Below are 17,394 nucleotides of genomic sequence, written 5' to 3'. Positions count from 1 at the left end.
TGATTAGATTTTCAAATGAAATAGAAGAAAAGATGTCAGGATGCCCTTGGAGTGTTACCTATGAATGCCTCTATGTGACTCAGACATAGATTCAGGAAAGAAGACTGAGGGGGGAGAATCAGGATAGAGCAGTTTTACAAAAAAAATTAGGGAGAAAAGAGTCTGAAAGATATGAAGAAAGTGATAAACAGTGGTCAAAGTGTTCAAAAGGGTGAGCATTGAGAAAAGGCTGTTATACTTGGCAATTAGAAATAGTTGGTAATTTTGAAGACAAAAGTTTTAACTGAATGATGAGATCAGAAGCCAGCCTGTGGACAGAGGGGGAAAGGAAGTGGAGATATCATTGTAGATGGCCTTATCCTATAGTTTAGCCACAAAAGGGAAGAAACATGGGTTGATAGCTAGTGGAACTGGTGGGATCAAGTGGCAGTTTTTTTGAGAAGGGGGAGATGGGAGTGTGTTTATAGGTAGTACACAGGAGAGATTGAAGATTAGTGAGAGTGGGGTTGATAGAGAGGGCTCAGATGACTCCTGAGATAGGTGCTGCTTCTGAGATAATTTGCTGATTGGGGCTCTGATTGGACTGCTTTGTAGTCTACAAAAATTCTCTTTAAGCCTCTCTCTCTCTCTCTCTCTCTCTCTCTCTCTCTCTCTCTCTCTGTCTTTGTGCCTGGCTCTCTCCAACTGACCAGTTTGAACTGAAAAAAACTGCTATTTCTTCTCCTTCTCTCTCCTTCTTCTCCTCCTCTTCCTCCTCCTCCTTTCTTCTCCTCCTTTTCCTCCCCTCCTCCTTTTCCTCCTCCCCCTTTTCCTTCTTCACCCCCTTCTGTCTCTCTATCCACATGAGGAGTCATACATATGGGTTCTCAGTCCAAAGGAACATAATTTTTGGTTGTTTACATTTTGCAATATTTCTTAGCTTTGGGGAGCTAGATTCCCCCCTCCCCCAATTTATTTATCCCTTCCCCCCAAAGGCTAGGACAATCTCTCTCTCTCTCTCTCTCTCTCTCTCTCTCTCTCTCTCTCTCTCTCTCTCTCTCAGTTTTCACTTAAGATTTCTTTAAATATAGCTCTGGAAAAACAGGTTTTGAAAGACCATTGTAGTTCAAATGGAGCTACTTGCTATGCCTTTAAACCCAAATCACTCAGCTTTCATTTACTGGCCAATAATAGATCCCAGCCCATGCCTCTCTTGCTCGTTGTTTGGTTTAGATGGTGCAGAGTGTGTATAAATAACAATTGTTTTCTGTTTTGGACCAAACTTGGAGGCTCTTCCCTTCCCAGATTGATTCTTTTGTGATGACACACTAGACCATCCTTGACTCAATTCTTACCTAAGAATTGGTAATAGCTGGATAAGCCAATGCTCATCAGACAAACTGAGACCTGGGAAAGACCTTAGCTTTAAAGGTTCAAGGTCTCCCACTGCATTTTGAACCATTGCCAGTTGTTTTGAGTTATGTCCTCCTACTAGGAGAGAGTGAGGCTGATGACTTGGTGCAGCCCTGTCTTACTTAAATTCGATTCACTTACTAGTCAAGAGATCATCCTTCTGATTTCATTGTCTTCAGGAACCAAGAACAAACAATGACTGTCTCTCTGTATCTCTGGCTTTCTCTGTATTTCTGTCTCTGTCTCCTAAGATACAGCAGACTGATTACATTCATGATGGGTATGGGAGGGAGAATCCTGTGCCTATACACAATTCTCTCCCTAGGGAGGAGACTAAACCACAGTGTGATACAAGTCTTGGGAAGAATATAAGACCATAAGAAAGAAATTCATTAGAAAGCAGAAGGCTTGCTCCAGTAGCAACTTTCACTTAAGTTTTCTTTCAAGGAGAGTTGATGGAGTTTTCAGTCCTTGCTGACATTATCCATATTTATTTATGTGACCATGAGCATCTTTTACATTTTATACATTTTCAATATTTTGGAATTAAGGCTGTTGTACCCATTTGCATTTGCCACCTTGTCTTTATGGGAGTTTGGCAACTCTAGAGACTGGAGATTTTCTTAGAGTAATTCTAAGTGGTGGCAATTAGTTAAAGAGAAAAATTGGCCCTCTTGGGGTCTGCTTCCATGTTTAGACTTGGTTCTGTGTAACCCAGATGGAGTCTTGGGATTGCTGTGAGTCATGGGTTACATTTTCAGAGCAAGGATACTTGATTTGTTGGGGTGGTTCTTCCAACCCTGCTATAACTTAGTAGTTGATCTTAAAGAATGACTTTGCTCAAAAAATTAAATACCTGAAGCCAACCTTATGATGATGACTCATCTGTAAAATGAACCATTAGAGTACAGATTTAAAAATGTAATACAATCTAGCATTTTTCTCTTTTCTCTAATAATTCCTTCAATTAGTTGAATAGAAAGGAAATCATCTCTCTACCATAATTGAGATAAAAAACATTATTCCATTTTCTTCTACCTTCTTAGTATTTTTTTAATGTTTAAATCATCCATCTGGAATTCACTGAGGAATATAGTGTGAGATGTGGGTAGAAATCTATTTCCTACCCAAGTGCCAACTAATTTTCCCAATATAATAGTTAAATATTGAATCCTTTCCCCTGTTCTTATTTTTGTAAGCTTATTAAATAATAATTCTTAGTATATATTTGGTTAGATGTTTGGAATAGCCCCATTTTATTTCATTGATCAACTTCTTTATTTTTACCTTGTCTCAAATAACTTTATCATTGATTTTTAATAGATTATAAAGACCAGCATGCCTTTATCAGTTTTCCTAAATCTTTTCCTCCCCATGCTCCTATTAGAATCCTTGTTGTTCTTATCTGTTTAATTTTCACATAAATTTCATTATAATTGTATCCAATTCTTTGGTAATTTGATATTAGGGTAGCTAGGAGGTTCAGTGGATAGAGTAACAGACCTGAAGTCAGAAGGATGTGAGTTCACATTGGGTCTCAAATGACACTAACTGTGTGACCTTGAGCAAGTCACTTAATCCTGATTGTCTCACATCCAAGGTCATCTCCAAGCATCCTGATTCATATCTGCCCACTGGATCCAGATGGTTCTGTAAAAAAAAGTGAGATTGGTGATTTAGCCCAGCACCACCACCATCCCCCATCTCAAACCTCATGTGCATGTCATGGCATCACTTCCTTGACATCATGGCCTTCTTCAAGAATGAAAGACGAATAACAACAAAAACAGCAATCATTTGATATTATAGTAGACCTGTAGATTAATTTTGGAGTACTGTCATTTTTATTATTTATCTGATCAATCTATGAACATTGAGTGTCCTTTCAATTATTTGTCTTTATTTCCATCACATTCAGTTTGGGGTTGTTTTTATAGACACTATGCCTTTTTTTAGTTAGGTTAATTCTCAAATGTTTTTGATGGTTCTAGTAAATATGGCTTCTACTATACTAGTCCTTGAATGATGCCAAAGTTGTTTAATATTTCATGGTGCTTTGCATTTTTCCCAATACATCTTCTAACTGTGGATTTGCCCATGCAGTTTACTTGTATAAAGTCAAAGTAATTTAATTCTTTTTTGTTTGTTTTTTAACCTGCATTTCCTTATCTTGCTGTGTTGAAAGGATAGTGATCCCATAGGTCTCATCTCAGTACTGTTGGCATGGAAGCTTGGATTTGCTGTTTTTCTTACCTGGGCCTGTATGTCCCTCTTTAAGTAATCTTGTCACCCTCTGCTGCTATTCATGGCTCATCATTTTGGCAGTTCTTATCATATTAGAGAGTCCAGAATGTCTGTAGTACAAAACTCCCAAACTCAAACTAATTTGCCAGCTTCCATCTCCCCAGCAGTAGAGACCACAGGAGTTTAGCAACACAATTGGTGAAGAATTTAATTCAGTAAACATTTATGTAACTTCTAGGACCATTTCCCAACTTGCACAGCGAGTTCTACAAATAAGACTACTCTGAATTTAATATTCTGTGGACCCACATCTTTTTAGAACCACAGCTCACAAGGTCCTACCATGGGTTAAGATATTTTTTATTGAGCCAGAAGACACAACTAATTCTAAGCAAAGGCATTTCATGAGACAGCATAACATGGAAAAGAAGAAATAAACAATTGCCTCTGTTAACCAGGGGCACACTTTCCCATAAATATATATCACCAATGGGAAGAATGGACACATGCACAAAAAGATACATGAGGGCTTTAGCCACATAAAGAACACTGATTATCTGGCATATTTGTGGAGGAGTAGCTAACACTTCTGATCCTGTAGTGCCCTAATGTCTTCTAGACACCCCATGATGCAACTCCCTCTGGGCTTGCTACCTTCTAGTCTTGAGAGATATTCAATCTCTGTTGGGTATATAGTCTCTACTGGGTGTGTCGACACGTCATAGAATCTTTATGGATCATTGTTTCCTGATGGTTTCATACAGCCACAAATTGATGTTCTACTCACTCTATTGGTCAATGCTAAGTGTGGCTCAATTGAGAATAAGATTATGAATTTTCTTACTTCTTCTACCTTCTGACTTGAATTGGAAACCTTAGCTGAGATCCTTCATCTCCACAAAAAGGAGAATGAACTTTGTCATCATACTTTTTAGCTTAAAGCCCACAGACTTTTTGTATATCTCTTTAGAAAAGCAGACCTCACATTTCCAATCAATGAATTAGGGAAATCCTGTAGTTGTTTTTCCTCCTATTATGAGGACTGCCCATTTTTTTCTGAGTCATTGTTCAAAGCTGAACACCTTCAGCTAACTAATAATGCCTTCAGGCTTAAGTATTTTCTTTAACTTAAAAATTCTTTGTTACCTTGGACAGCATCTTAGTCTTACATGCACTTGGAAAATCATTGTGGCTTCCTATTTAATTTCCATTGTTAATCTTGACCTAGTCAGCCTCAGTTTAGTGGCTATATTTCTAGAAAATTGCCAAGGGTTCTTTGATTGAGTCACCCAGTTTTTCTATCTTATGTCTCTTTTGGTCTCCCGTGCAAATAGGAGGGAGAAAACACAGAAATAAACTATCTAGAGGACAAGGTCATTGTCCCCCCCCATTTTTAGCCCCATTCCTAAGTTTATTATGTATATGTGATTGGCAGCAAGACAGCCTACATCTACAAACAGGTGGCAGAATGGATAGAGTACAATCCTGGTGTCTGAAAGACCTGAGTTCAAATGTGGCCTTAGACACTTACCAGCTTTGTGATCCTGGGCTAGTCACTCAATTTGTTTGCTTCAGTTTCTTAATCTAGAAGGTGGGGGTAATAATAGCATCTACCTCCTAGGGTTGTTGTGAGGTTAAACTAAATACTAAACTAAAATAAACGAAAAACTAAAATAACATTTGTAAAGAACCATAGAAATGTTAGCTAGTATACTATTCAGAATACTGTGAATTCTTGTGAGACTTTCAATATATCTTTCCTGTGACTTCTGTGTTATGTACTTATTAATTTCTGACAAAGAGGTAGTGTGGCTGACCTTGGAGTTTTAGGGAAAACTGGATTTATCTGAGATCTTATAGTCTATATGACCCTGGTGAAATCATTGACTTTTCAGGGGTCCCAAGCAACCCTAAGGCTATAAGTGGCAGAGCAGGAGCTGATCTGAATTGTAGAGGAATTTTCTCACTAGGAATCTCCTAACTCAATCAAATCCCATGTCCAGATCAACTCACCTACCCACATTGGATGCCTTATGGTGCATTTCAGAATATTGATGGAATTAAATAACTTCTTGTTGCTGAAACTCTATTTCTAGTGTCTGTCTCTACTCATATTTCCACCTTAGTTTGAAGAGTAGTCACTTTAAGTGGCGCATGAATAGTGGAATGAGAAATGTACTTGGAGTCAGAAGATGTGGGTTTGAATCCTATCCCTGATATCTACCAGATGGACTTATGAGCACTGAGGCAGTTCAGTGGATAGAGCACCAGACCTGGAGTCAGGACCTGAGTTCAAATTTGGCCTCAGATACTTACTAGCTAGGTGACCCTGGGCAAATCACTTACCTTTTGTTTGCCTCAATTTCACTATCTGTAAAATAAGGATAATTACAGTGTCCTCCTTCTGCATTGTAAGTGCCATATAACTCTTAGTTATATTATGTGATATTACAGTATTTATGTAAAGTTATACTATATCACATTATATTTAATATATCATAATCATATTTTCTATCCCATTGTCAAATTATATTATTTTATATTATATATTGTAAAATAATATAGAATATAGAATATATATTATATATTATATTAATTTTGTTCTAATAGAGTATTGTGCTAGAGTCAGGAAGACCTGAATTCAAATCCAACCAGAAACACTTACTAGCTGTGTGATTCTGGGCAAATCATCTAACTCTGCCCCAGTTTTTTCATCTGTAAAATGAGCTAGAGAAGGAAATGGCAAACCACTGTAGTATCTTTGACAAGAAAAGTCTAAGTGGACTCACAGAGAGTTGAACATAGGTACAGTGGATAGAACACCAATCCTAGAATTAGGAGGATCTGAGTTCAAATCTGGATTCAGACATATCATTCTTACTTAGCAGTATGACCTTAGGCAAGTTACTTAACCCCATTACCTTGCAAAAACAAACAAAAAAGAGTTGGACATGCCTGAAATTACTGAACAAGAACAACCACATATAATACTTATATGTTGAACCTCACAGAGTTGCTGTGAAGGAAAGGCTTTGTAAGTCTTTTAAAAAATGTTTTTTCTCACTATTCAAATATAGCGTGGAAAGGTTGTAAACTGCATTTTTGCAGAGAACTCACCATAATGACATCAGAGATCCTTTGGAGTATTTGAGACTTTTAGATTATCTGATAGAGTTGTTGTGAGACTCATTTGAGATAAGGCTTAAGTCCTAAGGCTTAAGACTTCAGTCTGCACAATATCAGTGTCAGTTACTAGACACACATACATGTATATATGCACATATATGTTTATATACATACTTCATAATACATGTGTGTGTAGAGGAACACCGAAATCTTTCTCATGTGGCTCCAATATGAGTTTGCCCTCCACCAACATTTCCATTCCTACCCATCTCTTGACATTCCTTTCCTCTTTCCAGGTCTTTCCTTTCTTCTATTCTATATCTTTGCTGGTAGATTTTATGCAGTCATATCATCCTTTCACTGGTTTTTCATTATCCAACTTCTGTGCCTATTTGTACAAAGCAGCCCTCTTTCCAACTCCTTGATGTTTAATGGACTGACTTCAAGGCCTAAGAGGCTCTCCCCCTTCAACTTTGTCTATTAGTTTCACTAGTTTCATTCCAGACTCATCTCAGATTCTCCCTCTATGAGAAGCTTTTCTAGATCTCCTTGATTGTTGGAACTTTCTGCTCTGAGATTGCCTGCCATCTATTCTGTAGAGACCTAGTGTTTTTACATGTTGTCTTTTTCCATTAGAACAAGTTCCTCAAGGGCTGGGATATCTATATATTTTTGCCTTACTTTGAATCCCCATGGTTTAGCACAGTCATCCCAGAGCTAGCGTGAAGGTATGTAAAGCAGACCTCTCTTGACTATAAATCCCAAACTCTTTCCAATATTCCAATTTTCCTGATGGATAAAGTATTCCAGAAGGATAAGAGAATTAGTGTAAAATTGCACTTTCTTTCCCATGCCATTATATGTCCATACCCATTGCTACCTCCAGAAGCTTAACAGAAAGAACCTTGGTCTTGGCCTTGGTATCAGTGAAGGTCTTGGTTTGAATTCTGATGCCAGCACTTTCTAGCTATTGATTCTTGAATATATGGTTTCAATGCTCCCCACCCTTAGTGGGTCATTGTTAAGAAAGGGTTTTGTAAGTCCCATAAGAATGAGTAGTCATTAATGACCTTAACGGAAAGAATTATGATGAAAATCAAATCACTCTAGATTTATAATCCTGTGGTCTTATTATTATTTTCTCTCAGCCTCAGATTTCTCATATGTGAAAAGGAAGGTAATAAACTACTTCCCATTTCCATGTCTTGGTTTCCAACTCTATAAGATGATGTGGGTAAATTATATGACTTCTAAGGTCCCTTATGTCTTTGAATTTTGATACTTTGATCTTAAAGCCCAAATCTAGTGTAGTGTGCAGGGTAGGTAGACATTTGGTTCCCCACCCTTCCAATTTACTTGAGAAAATCAATTGAAGATTTATCCCAGAGGTAGTGCTATACCAGCAAGTATCAGAGATGAAATTTGAACCAAAGTCTCATTTGCCTCCAGTCCAGTAGCTGCCTAGATGGTAATACTGACTCCCATCTCCATAGGGCTCAAAGTTTTATAAAATGCTCTTTTTACATCAAGTCCAAGAGAGAAGTAAGACAAGGAATATTAATCCCATTTTACAGGAGATGAAACCGAGGTCCAGAGCTTTCCAGGATCTATTCCCCCCCTCACACAGCCTAGTCAACCACAGGGCTAGAATTTGAAATCAGTTCTCCTTGATGTTCAAAGCCTGCGTTCTCTCCAAAAATATAGAAAGCCTTCATCAAGCAATTAGTAGGTGTTTATTAAGTCTTTAGGGAGACTTGAGTTCAAATCCAGCCTAGATTGGCTGTATATGTCATACTGGCTGTATGACCATAGATAAGCCCCTTCACATTTGTTCACCTCAGTGTCCCCAACTGTAAAATTGGGATAATAAAGGCATCTTCCTTCCAGGGATGTTGTGAAGATCAAATGAGATAATATTTTAGAGCATTTATTGCATAGTAGGAGCTTAATAAGACCTTTCCCTTCCTTCCTTCCTCCCTTCCATCCATCCTTCCTTCCTTCTTCCCTCCTCCCTCCCTCCCCCCTCCTCCCTCCTCCTCCCTCCCCCCCTCCCTCCCTCCCTCCTCCCCCTCCCCCCTTCCTCCCCCTCCTCCCTCCTCCCTCCCTCCCCCTCCCCCTTCCTCCTCCCTCCCCCTCCTCCCCCTCTCCCCCTCCCTCCCCCCTCCCTCCCCCCTCCCTCCCCCTCCCTCCCCCCCCCTCCCTCCCCCCTCCCTCCCCCTCCTCCCTCCTCCCTCCCCTCCTCCCCCTTCCTCCTCCCTCCCCCTTCCTCCTCCCTCCCCCTCCTCCCTCCTCCCCCTCCTCCCCCTCCCTTCCCCCTCCCTCCCCCCTCCCTCCCCCCTCCCTCCCCCTCCCCCTCCCCTCCCCCTCCCTTCCTCCCCCTCCCCCTCCTCCCTCCCCTCCCTCCTCCCCCTCCTCCCCCTCCCTCCCCCTCCCCCCTCCCCTCCCTCCTCCTCCCTCCCCCTCCTCCCTCCTCCCTCCTCCCTCCCCTCCTCCCCCTTCCTCCTCCCTCCCCCTTCCTCCTCCCTCCCCCTCCTCCCTCCTCCCCCTCCTCCCTCCTCCCTCCCCTCCTCCCCCTTCCTCCTCCCTCCCCCTTCCTCCTCCCTCCCCCTCCTCCCTCCTCCCCCTCCTCCCCCTCCCTCCCCCCCTCCCTCCCCCCTCCCTCCCCCTCCCCCTCCCTCCCCCCTCCCTCCCCCTCCCCCTCCCTTCCTCCTCCCTCCCCCTCCTCCCTCCCCTCCCTCCTCCCCCTCCTCCCCCTCCTCCCCCTCCCTCCCCTCCCTCCTCCTCCCTCCCCCTCCTCCCTCCTCCCTCCCCCTCCTCCCTCCTCCCTCCTCCTCCCCCCTCCCTCCTCCCTCCTCCCTCCTCCCTCCTCCCCCTCCCTCCCCCTCCCCTGCCCCTCCCTCCGGGGCCGCACACACTCGGGGACCCCGCTCGGGGACCCCGCTCGGGGAGGGCCGGGCACGAGCCCCGAGGCCCCGCACTCCGGGCGCCGGGCGCGGCCTAGCCCACGCCGCGGGGCTCGGGCGCCCCGGCACGCGGGTGGGGGCGGGGCCGGGGCGGGCCGGGGGCGGCGGAGCTGTCTCCGCCCTCCCGCCTAGCAGCCTCCTCTTCTCTCCCCTCTCTCCTCTCCAGCTGCTGCTATTGCTGCCGCCACCCTCCTCCTCCTCCCCCTCTTCCTCTTCCTCCTCCTCTTCCTCCTCCTCTTCCTCCTGCTGCTCCGCTGCTCCCCGCTGGGCCGCTTCGTCTCCAGGGCGCCCTAGCCGGCCTCCGGGCGCTGTCCGCAGCCCGGTGCTGACCACCATGTAAGAGCCATGAGCAGAGCGCCCCCGCCGCGGCCCGGCCATGGAGGACGATGTGTTCCAGCTGAGGCAGCTGCCGTGAGTAGGGGGCTGCGGGGAGGCGGGGGCGCCCCGGGCGGGCGGCCGCCGGGCTCCGGCCCGGGAACGCTTAGGCCCCGTGTCCTCGCACGGGCTATCTCCGACTCCAACCCCGCCGCCCACGTTGGCTGTGAGAAGATAATAGAGAGATACCGATGGCTGCAACATTGTTTCCCGTCCCGGAGGCGCGGATGAGCGGGCCTCTGCCAAGGCTAGCATTTAAGGAAGGTGGAGCAGCTTATTTCAAATGCCCATAGCCTCTTAAAGCCTGGACATTTGCCCTTAGCGGCTCTTCACCTCCGCGATGAGTGACTCCCGGTCTCCGAAAGCAAGGTCTGACAGCCGGGAAGGAGAAGGATGTTTGCAAACACCCCCCCCCCCATTACCCTTTCCCCCAGGATTCTCACCAGGGAGGAAAAGATGGGGCAAAGGGCTGTTGTTTATGAAGCGTGTGAAGGGTAGGTCTGCAGCCAGAGCTGATTATGCTAGACATTATCCCTAGAAATCTCCGGCTTGTTTTTTTTTTGAATGAGTGGAGAGAGGAATTTTTTAAAAACCCAGCTCCTATGAAGCCCACCTCAATCCACCGGCTCACAACGCAATAGAAATCACTGTTAGAAGAATTGATTGCTTCGGGGTGAAATAAAATTGCCCCGGGACCCTGGGGAACATTATAAAGCAACTGCTCAAAATTGCTGCCTTTGACAGGGGGGCAGGAATGAGGGCGGGGGTGTTGGCTAGAGGGGGATGCTCTATCCATGCAGGTTTCCTAAGAGGGGAATTGCAAAAAAGCAGTTCTGTGGCCATTCAGTCAAATCTCAGCTTGCTGAATGAGATTCTATTTCGACCAGTCCAAAACCATTGCTTTCTACACCTCCTGTCTGTGTGTGTGTGTGTGTGTGTGTGTGTGTGTGTGTGTGTCTCCGTTTTATCCATTCAGCTTAAAAAAAAAAACATTTATCTGAAGCACTTAAGTATCCTCCAAAGTCACTTTGGGTGTGGGTGTAATTGCTTGGAGAGTCAGACATTCCACACAAAAACCACTCTCCGAGGTGATGAGGAGGGAGCAATTTCATGAGGATTTCACTAAAGGGGATACCTTGCAATTTGTTTCCTCCCCAGTGTAAAATGATTATGTTAGATAGGGAGGAGGAGGGAAGGGGAAGGTGACTGTCCTGGATGTGACATGAAGCCTTTTGTTAATAAAATGATGCTAATAGACATTTTATTGTTGAACACAGAATGATTTCATAAATAATAATCACATTGGACATTATACCAATGATGGCCAGTTATAGCTGTCAAAGGCTGGTTATCAGATGAGATATGAGAATACAGAAATACAAGTACCTGAGTGGAATTTAGATGACTGAGTTACAGAACTATGGAGCTTGCAAGGACCTTGGAGACCAGTTTACAGAGGAAGAAATTAAGGCCTCCAGAGAGAGGAAGTAAGTTAAGGCCATAAACTTACTGAGGTGAGATCCATAGTTTGAACCCATTCCTTCTGGCTTTGAACCTAGCGCTTTTCCCACTCCTTGTTGCTACACAAAACAAATACTCTCTAACTAAAATTCTAAGGACCAATAGAAAAACAAGAGTCTCAAATGAAATCATATTTAATAAATGTGAACACCTGATGACATAAGAGAATATGTCAGGCTATAATATTCAAAGTTGACATCAAATTTAATTGTAAAATTTCTGTTCTATAACAGATCTGACCACATTTCTCCCTGCCTCCCGGCCCAATACTCTGTTCATTGCTTCACCTAGCAACCCATATTAATTATCTGGGACTCCAAAGAATAACTGGAATAAATAAAACTACAATTGAGGAATTAGTCTGATTTTTGGAATTTTTGACAGTAATTTAGCCTTAAAATTCAGCTCAAAGAACCATGCTGCTCCATGTGCCACAGTGAATCTTGACTGTAAGTATCATTGATGCCATTTCCCATGAATGGTAAAGACAGATTGCAGACTGTAGATTTTCTTGAAATGTGGTGTCTTGGAAATACCACTGGATGTGGAGTCAAAAGACGAGCTAAAATTCCATTTCTTTAAAGTAGTTATGCGGCATTGAAGAAAGGAAATAAACATTTATTACTGCTATCTGCCAGTCAACTGCTTTACAAATATTATCCTTATATTATTTGTATTTTCCTTTACAAATAACATTCTCTCCTGGAGTGGTAGGTTCTATTATTGTCTTCAATTTATAGTTGAGGAAACAAAGCCAAGTGGTGACTTGCCTGGGGTCTCTCAACTTGTAAGCAGGAATTTTCACTCAAATCTTCCTGACTCCCACTTCTAGCACTCTATAAACTGCGTTACCCCTAGCATCCTGAGTGGAGAAGTAGTCAGTTTCCTTCCAGAGACCCTAACCAATGCATGGGGAATGCCTTCTTGGGACAGTGACCTCAGAAAGGGTGCTGCATCAAACCCTGGATATTACATTTTTAGGAAGGACATTGATAAGATGGAGAATATTTAGTCAGAAAAAAATTATTCATTTTGAGAGCTTTGTAAAAACAAAATCAACTGCCTTGGATACAGCAGTTTCCTGTCTATTGGAACTCCTCAAGGAAAGTCTAGTTAACATTTCTTTTTCTTTTATTTTGTATTTAATAGTATTTAATTTTTCCAATTATGTGTAAAGATAGCAACCTTCATTTTTGTAAGATTTTGAGTTCCAAATTTTCCCCTCCTGCCTCCCCAAATCAGCAAGCAATCTGATAAAGGTTATTCATACACAATCATGTTAAACACATTTCCATATTAGTCATGTTGTGAAAGAAAATCAGAACAAAAGGGAAAAACTACAAGAAAGGGGAAAAAAAGTGAAAATTGTATGCTTTGATATGTATTCAGACTCCATAGTTCTTTCTCTGAATGTGGATCTAGTTGACATTTTGTTAGAAAATTTTGTTGAGACTTGGGTTGGACTGGATGGTCTCTGAGGACATTTCCACCAATGAGGTTCCATGATTCTAAATGGAGTTAGAGAGGGAAATTCAGGAGGGTCAGAGTAGTCAAGGAGAGCTTTCAGGGGAAGGCAGCCTTAGCAGCACAGAATAAATATTCCCAATGAAGGAAATGTGGACACAATTTGGGAGAATCGAGCATGTCATAGTGGTGATACAGTGAGGGGGTCCAGATTAGAGCTGAGGAAGCACATTCATGAAGAGCAGAGAACACTGTACTAAATTCTTTACAAATACTGTCTCATTTGATCTTTATTATGACCCCCCCATTCTACTGTTGAGAAAACTGAGATGGAGAAAGGGAAAGTGGCTTGCCCAGAGTGACACAGCTAAGATATGTCTGTGGCTGGATTCAAACTCAGATCTTCTTTTCTCTCGATCAAACACTCTATCTGTTTTACCATCTAGCTGGATCTCAGTTTCCTCTTCTGTAAAATGAGGGACTTGGACTGGCAAGAACCTTAGATCTATGAGTCAGTGAATATCCCAGTGCCTCCTAGCTTTCTATAAGCAGATTTATCAGCTTATAATTTAATTATTTATTTATTTATCAGCAGAGGATAATTGTCAGAGGAAATTTCTTTTTCTTTTTTTCTTTTCCTAAATTAAATATTTTTTCCCCTTTGCATGCAAAGATAGTTTTCAACATTTATCCTTTTACAAGATTTTAAACTCCACATTTTCTACTACCCTCCCTGCCCACTCCCTTCCCCATGACAGTGGCCAATCTTTTTAGGTAGTACATATATAATATTCATGCTTAACATATTTCCATATTAGTCATATTGTGAAAGGGGAATTAGAACTAAGGGAAAACAAACTATGAGAAAGAAAGAAAAATATAAAAGAAGTTTTAAAAAGTGAACAATAGTATGCTTTGATCTGCATTCAGTCTCCTAAGTTTTTTCTCTGGATGTGGATAGCATTTTCCAATATAGGTCTCTCAGAATTTTCTTTGGTTATTGAACTTCTGAGAGGAGCAGCATCCATCCTAGTCAATCATCTCAAAAATGTTGCTGTTAATGTGTACAATGTTCTCCTGGTTCTGCTCATTTCACTCAGTATTAGTTCAATTTAAGTCTTTCCAGGCTTTTCTAAAGTTTGAGGGCTCATGATTTTCTACAGAATAATACTACTCCATCACATTCATATACCATAACTTGTTGACTAATCCCCAATTGATGGGCATCCTTCTGGAGGAAATTTTTTACCAGGAGTTAACCCCCTTCCCCAGTAAAAAGAATAAAAGTATAAGAAATTAAATGGAATTTTTGGAGAGTTTTGCAGAAGCCACAGATGACATGTGAAGGCCAACAGATTCCAGAGAAAAAGTTTAGAAACTAAGATATGCAAAAAATACATGTATAAAAAAGAAAAAAAACTGATCTGGGAGCTGAGGACCTGGTAATAATTAATGTAGTTGGAGAGAGTCCAAAAACCTCTAAAGACCCTTTCAATTCTGGATCTAGATCCTGCATCCCTACCTTCAGGGAGCTTACTGAGGTGAGGATCGAGATGGGTATAAAGTATACAGATAGGTCATTTGAGAAGAGAAAGAAGATGGAGAGGTGATCAGGGGAGGCTCTTGGTGGAGGTGGCCCTTGAGTCATCTGTGCAAGAGGAGGGTTCTGAGGGGCAGAGATGAAGAGGGATGTTTTCCAGAAATGGGGGACTACTCAGATAAATATGATGGCAGGCAATGGAAATAGCTCATGCTCCAGTTGGGTTAGAATGCAGTTCAGGAAGGTAAATAACATGTAATAAGTCCTGAAAGGTAGGAGGCCCTTAACTACCCAGCTCAGGAAACAATTTTATTTCAGGAGCAAAGATGAAAGACCTCTGAATATATCATCATTGCTATTTATTATGATGATGATTAGCTTTCTCTCAAAACTCTCTTGTGAGCATATAGGTTATGTGTAGTGATGATTGCACTCAGTCTCCCAGGGCAAGTCCTGGTGGGTGGAGCAGGAGATCAGGGTACCTTGTAAAAAGTGATCCCTTCCACATAGAAGCATTCTCCATCTCAGTTTCAATATCACTGGTCAGCATAAGAAATTAAATGGAATTTTTGGAGAGTTTTGTAGAATGACAGAGAAAGTTTATAAACTCAGAAATGCAAAAAATACATGTATAGTATATTATAATATCAACATGTTTTATCTTTTAGCACCATATTAATTCAGACATCTCTGGCTCAAAGGGAGGGCCAAAAATTTTTGTGGATTTTTCAGATCTTGGAGGGCCAAAAACTTTTATATGAATTCCTCAAGTTGTGGAATGCTATGCCCTCACCTCCATCGATGTGAAAGGGGTAATTATACTCTTGTCCTCCAGGTAAAGGTACCTTTGTTTATTCAGTCATAGAACTGCCTCTTTCCAGCTTCAAGAGGAGACCTTGTCTCTGAGCTGGGTATGCTGACTTCTATTCTAAGCAGGGCTGCCCCACTGATGATGGTCAAAGGGTCTGCCGTGGTCCTTCTATCTCACAACCATCGAAGGTCCATAGCTGCATCCCTGCCTGTGGCCAGCCGTTCAGATATCTCTAGTGTGGAGACTTTGACCCCACTGCAGCTCAAGGGCATCCAAATGATTTCCTGGGTTCTGGTGGACTTAATGAACTTTCAGAAGCACACTGTCCAACCTGACAGAAGTCTACTATGAGCTTCTCTGGAGGTCATCGTTGCCTGCCTGGTTTTTTAATGTAATTTTCTGCATTTCATCTACCTTTTCTCACCTTTTGCTTGCTCTTAATAGTTTGAACAACAGCTTTCCATACAAGATTAGTTCAGATGAGGAAACTGAAACTCAGAGAGGGGGATTTGTTAAGAATCACACAGTCAGAAAGTGGTAGAGGGACCAGAACTCACATCTTCTGATGCCAAGTCCTGATCTTACTTGCTCTTTGACTATGCAACTTTCTCAGATCCTTAGTTTCCCCATCTGAGAAATGAGCATAATCACACCTGACATCCCCACCTCCCATGACCATTGTGAAAATCAAATGAGATTATATATATGAAATTTTTTGGAAAAATTAATGCTCTTGAGAAAATTTGAAACTCAAAATTTTAGAACAAATGAATGTTTGAAATTGACTTTATATATAATTGGAAAAAAATAAAATACTATTAATTTTTTAAAAAGTTAACTTTCTCTATAAATGTCAGTTATTATGGTGATGGTGATTCATCATCTTCTTTTCATCTTATTCAATAATGTTTGGCTAGAAGCAGTACTGGTTCAAGTTTCTCTCGTTATTATTTTAAATTTAATGCTCTGTGGGCTAAAGCTTTGTAGGCTAATGTATGGATGGGTAAAATATCTGTTTTTGTAACTAGATATTATTATAATGTTAGAATCATAGATATAAAGCTGGAAGGGAGCTTAGATGCCATTGAATCCAAACTGCTCACTTTACAAATGAGGAAACTGAGGCAGAGAGGTGAAGGGATTTCCCAGAGTCACATAGGTAATAAATGGCAGAAGTGAGATTTGAACCAGTCTTCCCAACTCTGATTCTGGCACCCTAAGTGAAGCTATCTTTCGTTATCATCATCATCATCATCACCACTACCACCAACCTGGTCATCACCATCAAACTCTTATTTGATGGAGTTCAGATATAAATAGTTCTAGAAGAAAGTTGCTATTCTTGATTATTCTTTTGATGTTTCATGTTATACAGATTATTACAAATAAATAAAAAGATTATTATTATTGTTACTCTTATCTTATTTGCATCTTTTTAAATAAGATTCAGATACAAATGGTACCTTGGGGAAAGTTGACTTCTCTTATTCCTTTATGTTAAGTGATGCCAAAGATTTTATCCAGGTAAACTACTTTTTGGCATTCATTAATAATGGAAAGATGTTGATTCATCCTCTGCAGAATCATTGAAAGCATCCTCTGTATGATAGCAGTGGCAGACAGGCAGATGGGAATGATGTGCATCTCAACCTGTTCCTATAAGATTTAGATCTCCTCAGCCAGGTTTCTATACTTTGAGAGTATTGTTGTTCCCATTTTCACATGGAGCTTGGAGAGTGTGTGTTTGGGGGGTGATAATATCCAGGGATGTATTAAAGCCCAGTTGATACCAGTTCATGAGAGTCAATCATTAATTTTTCAGAGTAGCATTTATACCTCAGAAATCAACAAGCATTATAAATAAGAACTTGATTTATTGTTTTGTTGATTGTCCAAATGTATGAAAATGATGGAGAAAATATTAATAATGCAAGTTCAGCATAAAAGTGTGTCACACA

At 41.5% G+C, this 17,394-nt stretch overlaps 1 protein-coding gene across 6 annotated transcripts in view; it reads left to right on the top strand.

The window, feature by feature from the left end:
* SVOP (SV2 related protein) overlaps positions 1-17,394 on the top strand; it is a 76,561-nt gene that overhangs the window by 15,156 nt on the left and 44,011 nt on the right. For 5 of the 6 annotated variants that reach the window (XM_074206087.1, XM_074206085.1, XM_074206081.1 and 2 more), the window contains one exon: positions 9,892-10,136. In XM_074206087.1, coding sequence (XP_074062188.1) covers positions 10,102-10,136 — 35 coding nt within the window. In that variant the 5' untranslated portion in view covers positions 9,892-10,101. Of the gene's footprint in view, positions 1-9,891; positions 10,137-10,219; positions 10,470-17,394 lie in introns of those variants that run through there. The other variant, XM_074206086.1, reaches the window with a different exon arrangement.

This window comes from Macrotis lagotis, chromosome X, assembly GCF_037893015.1.
Source record: "Macrotis lagotis isolate mMagLag1 chromosome X, bilby.v1.9.chrom.fasta, whole genome shotgun sequence".
Taxonomy (NCBI): Eukaryota; Metazoa; Chordata; class Mammalia; order Peramelemorphia; family Peramelidae; genus Macrotis; species Macrotis lagotis.
This window is presented reverse-complemented; position numbering and strand designations above follow the sequence as displayed.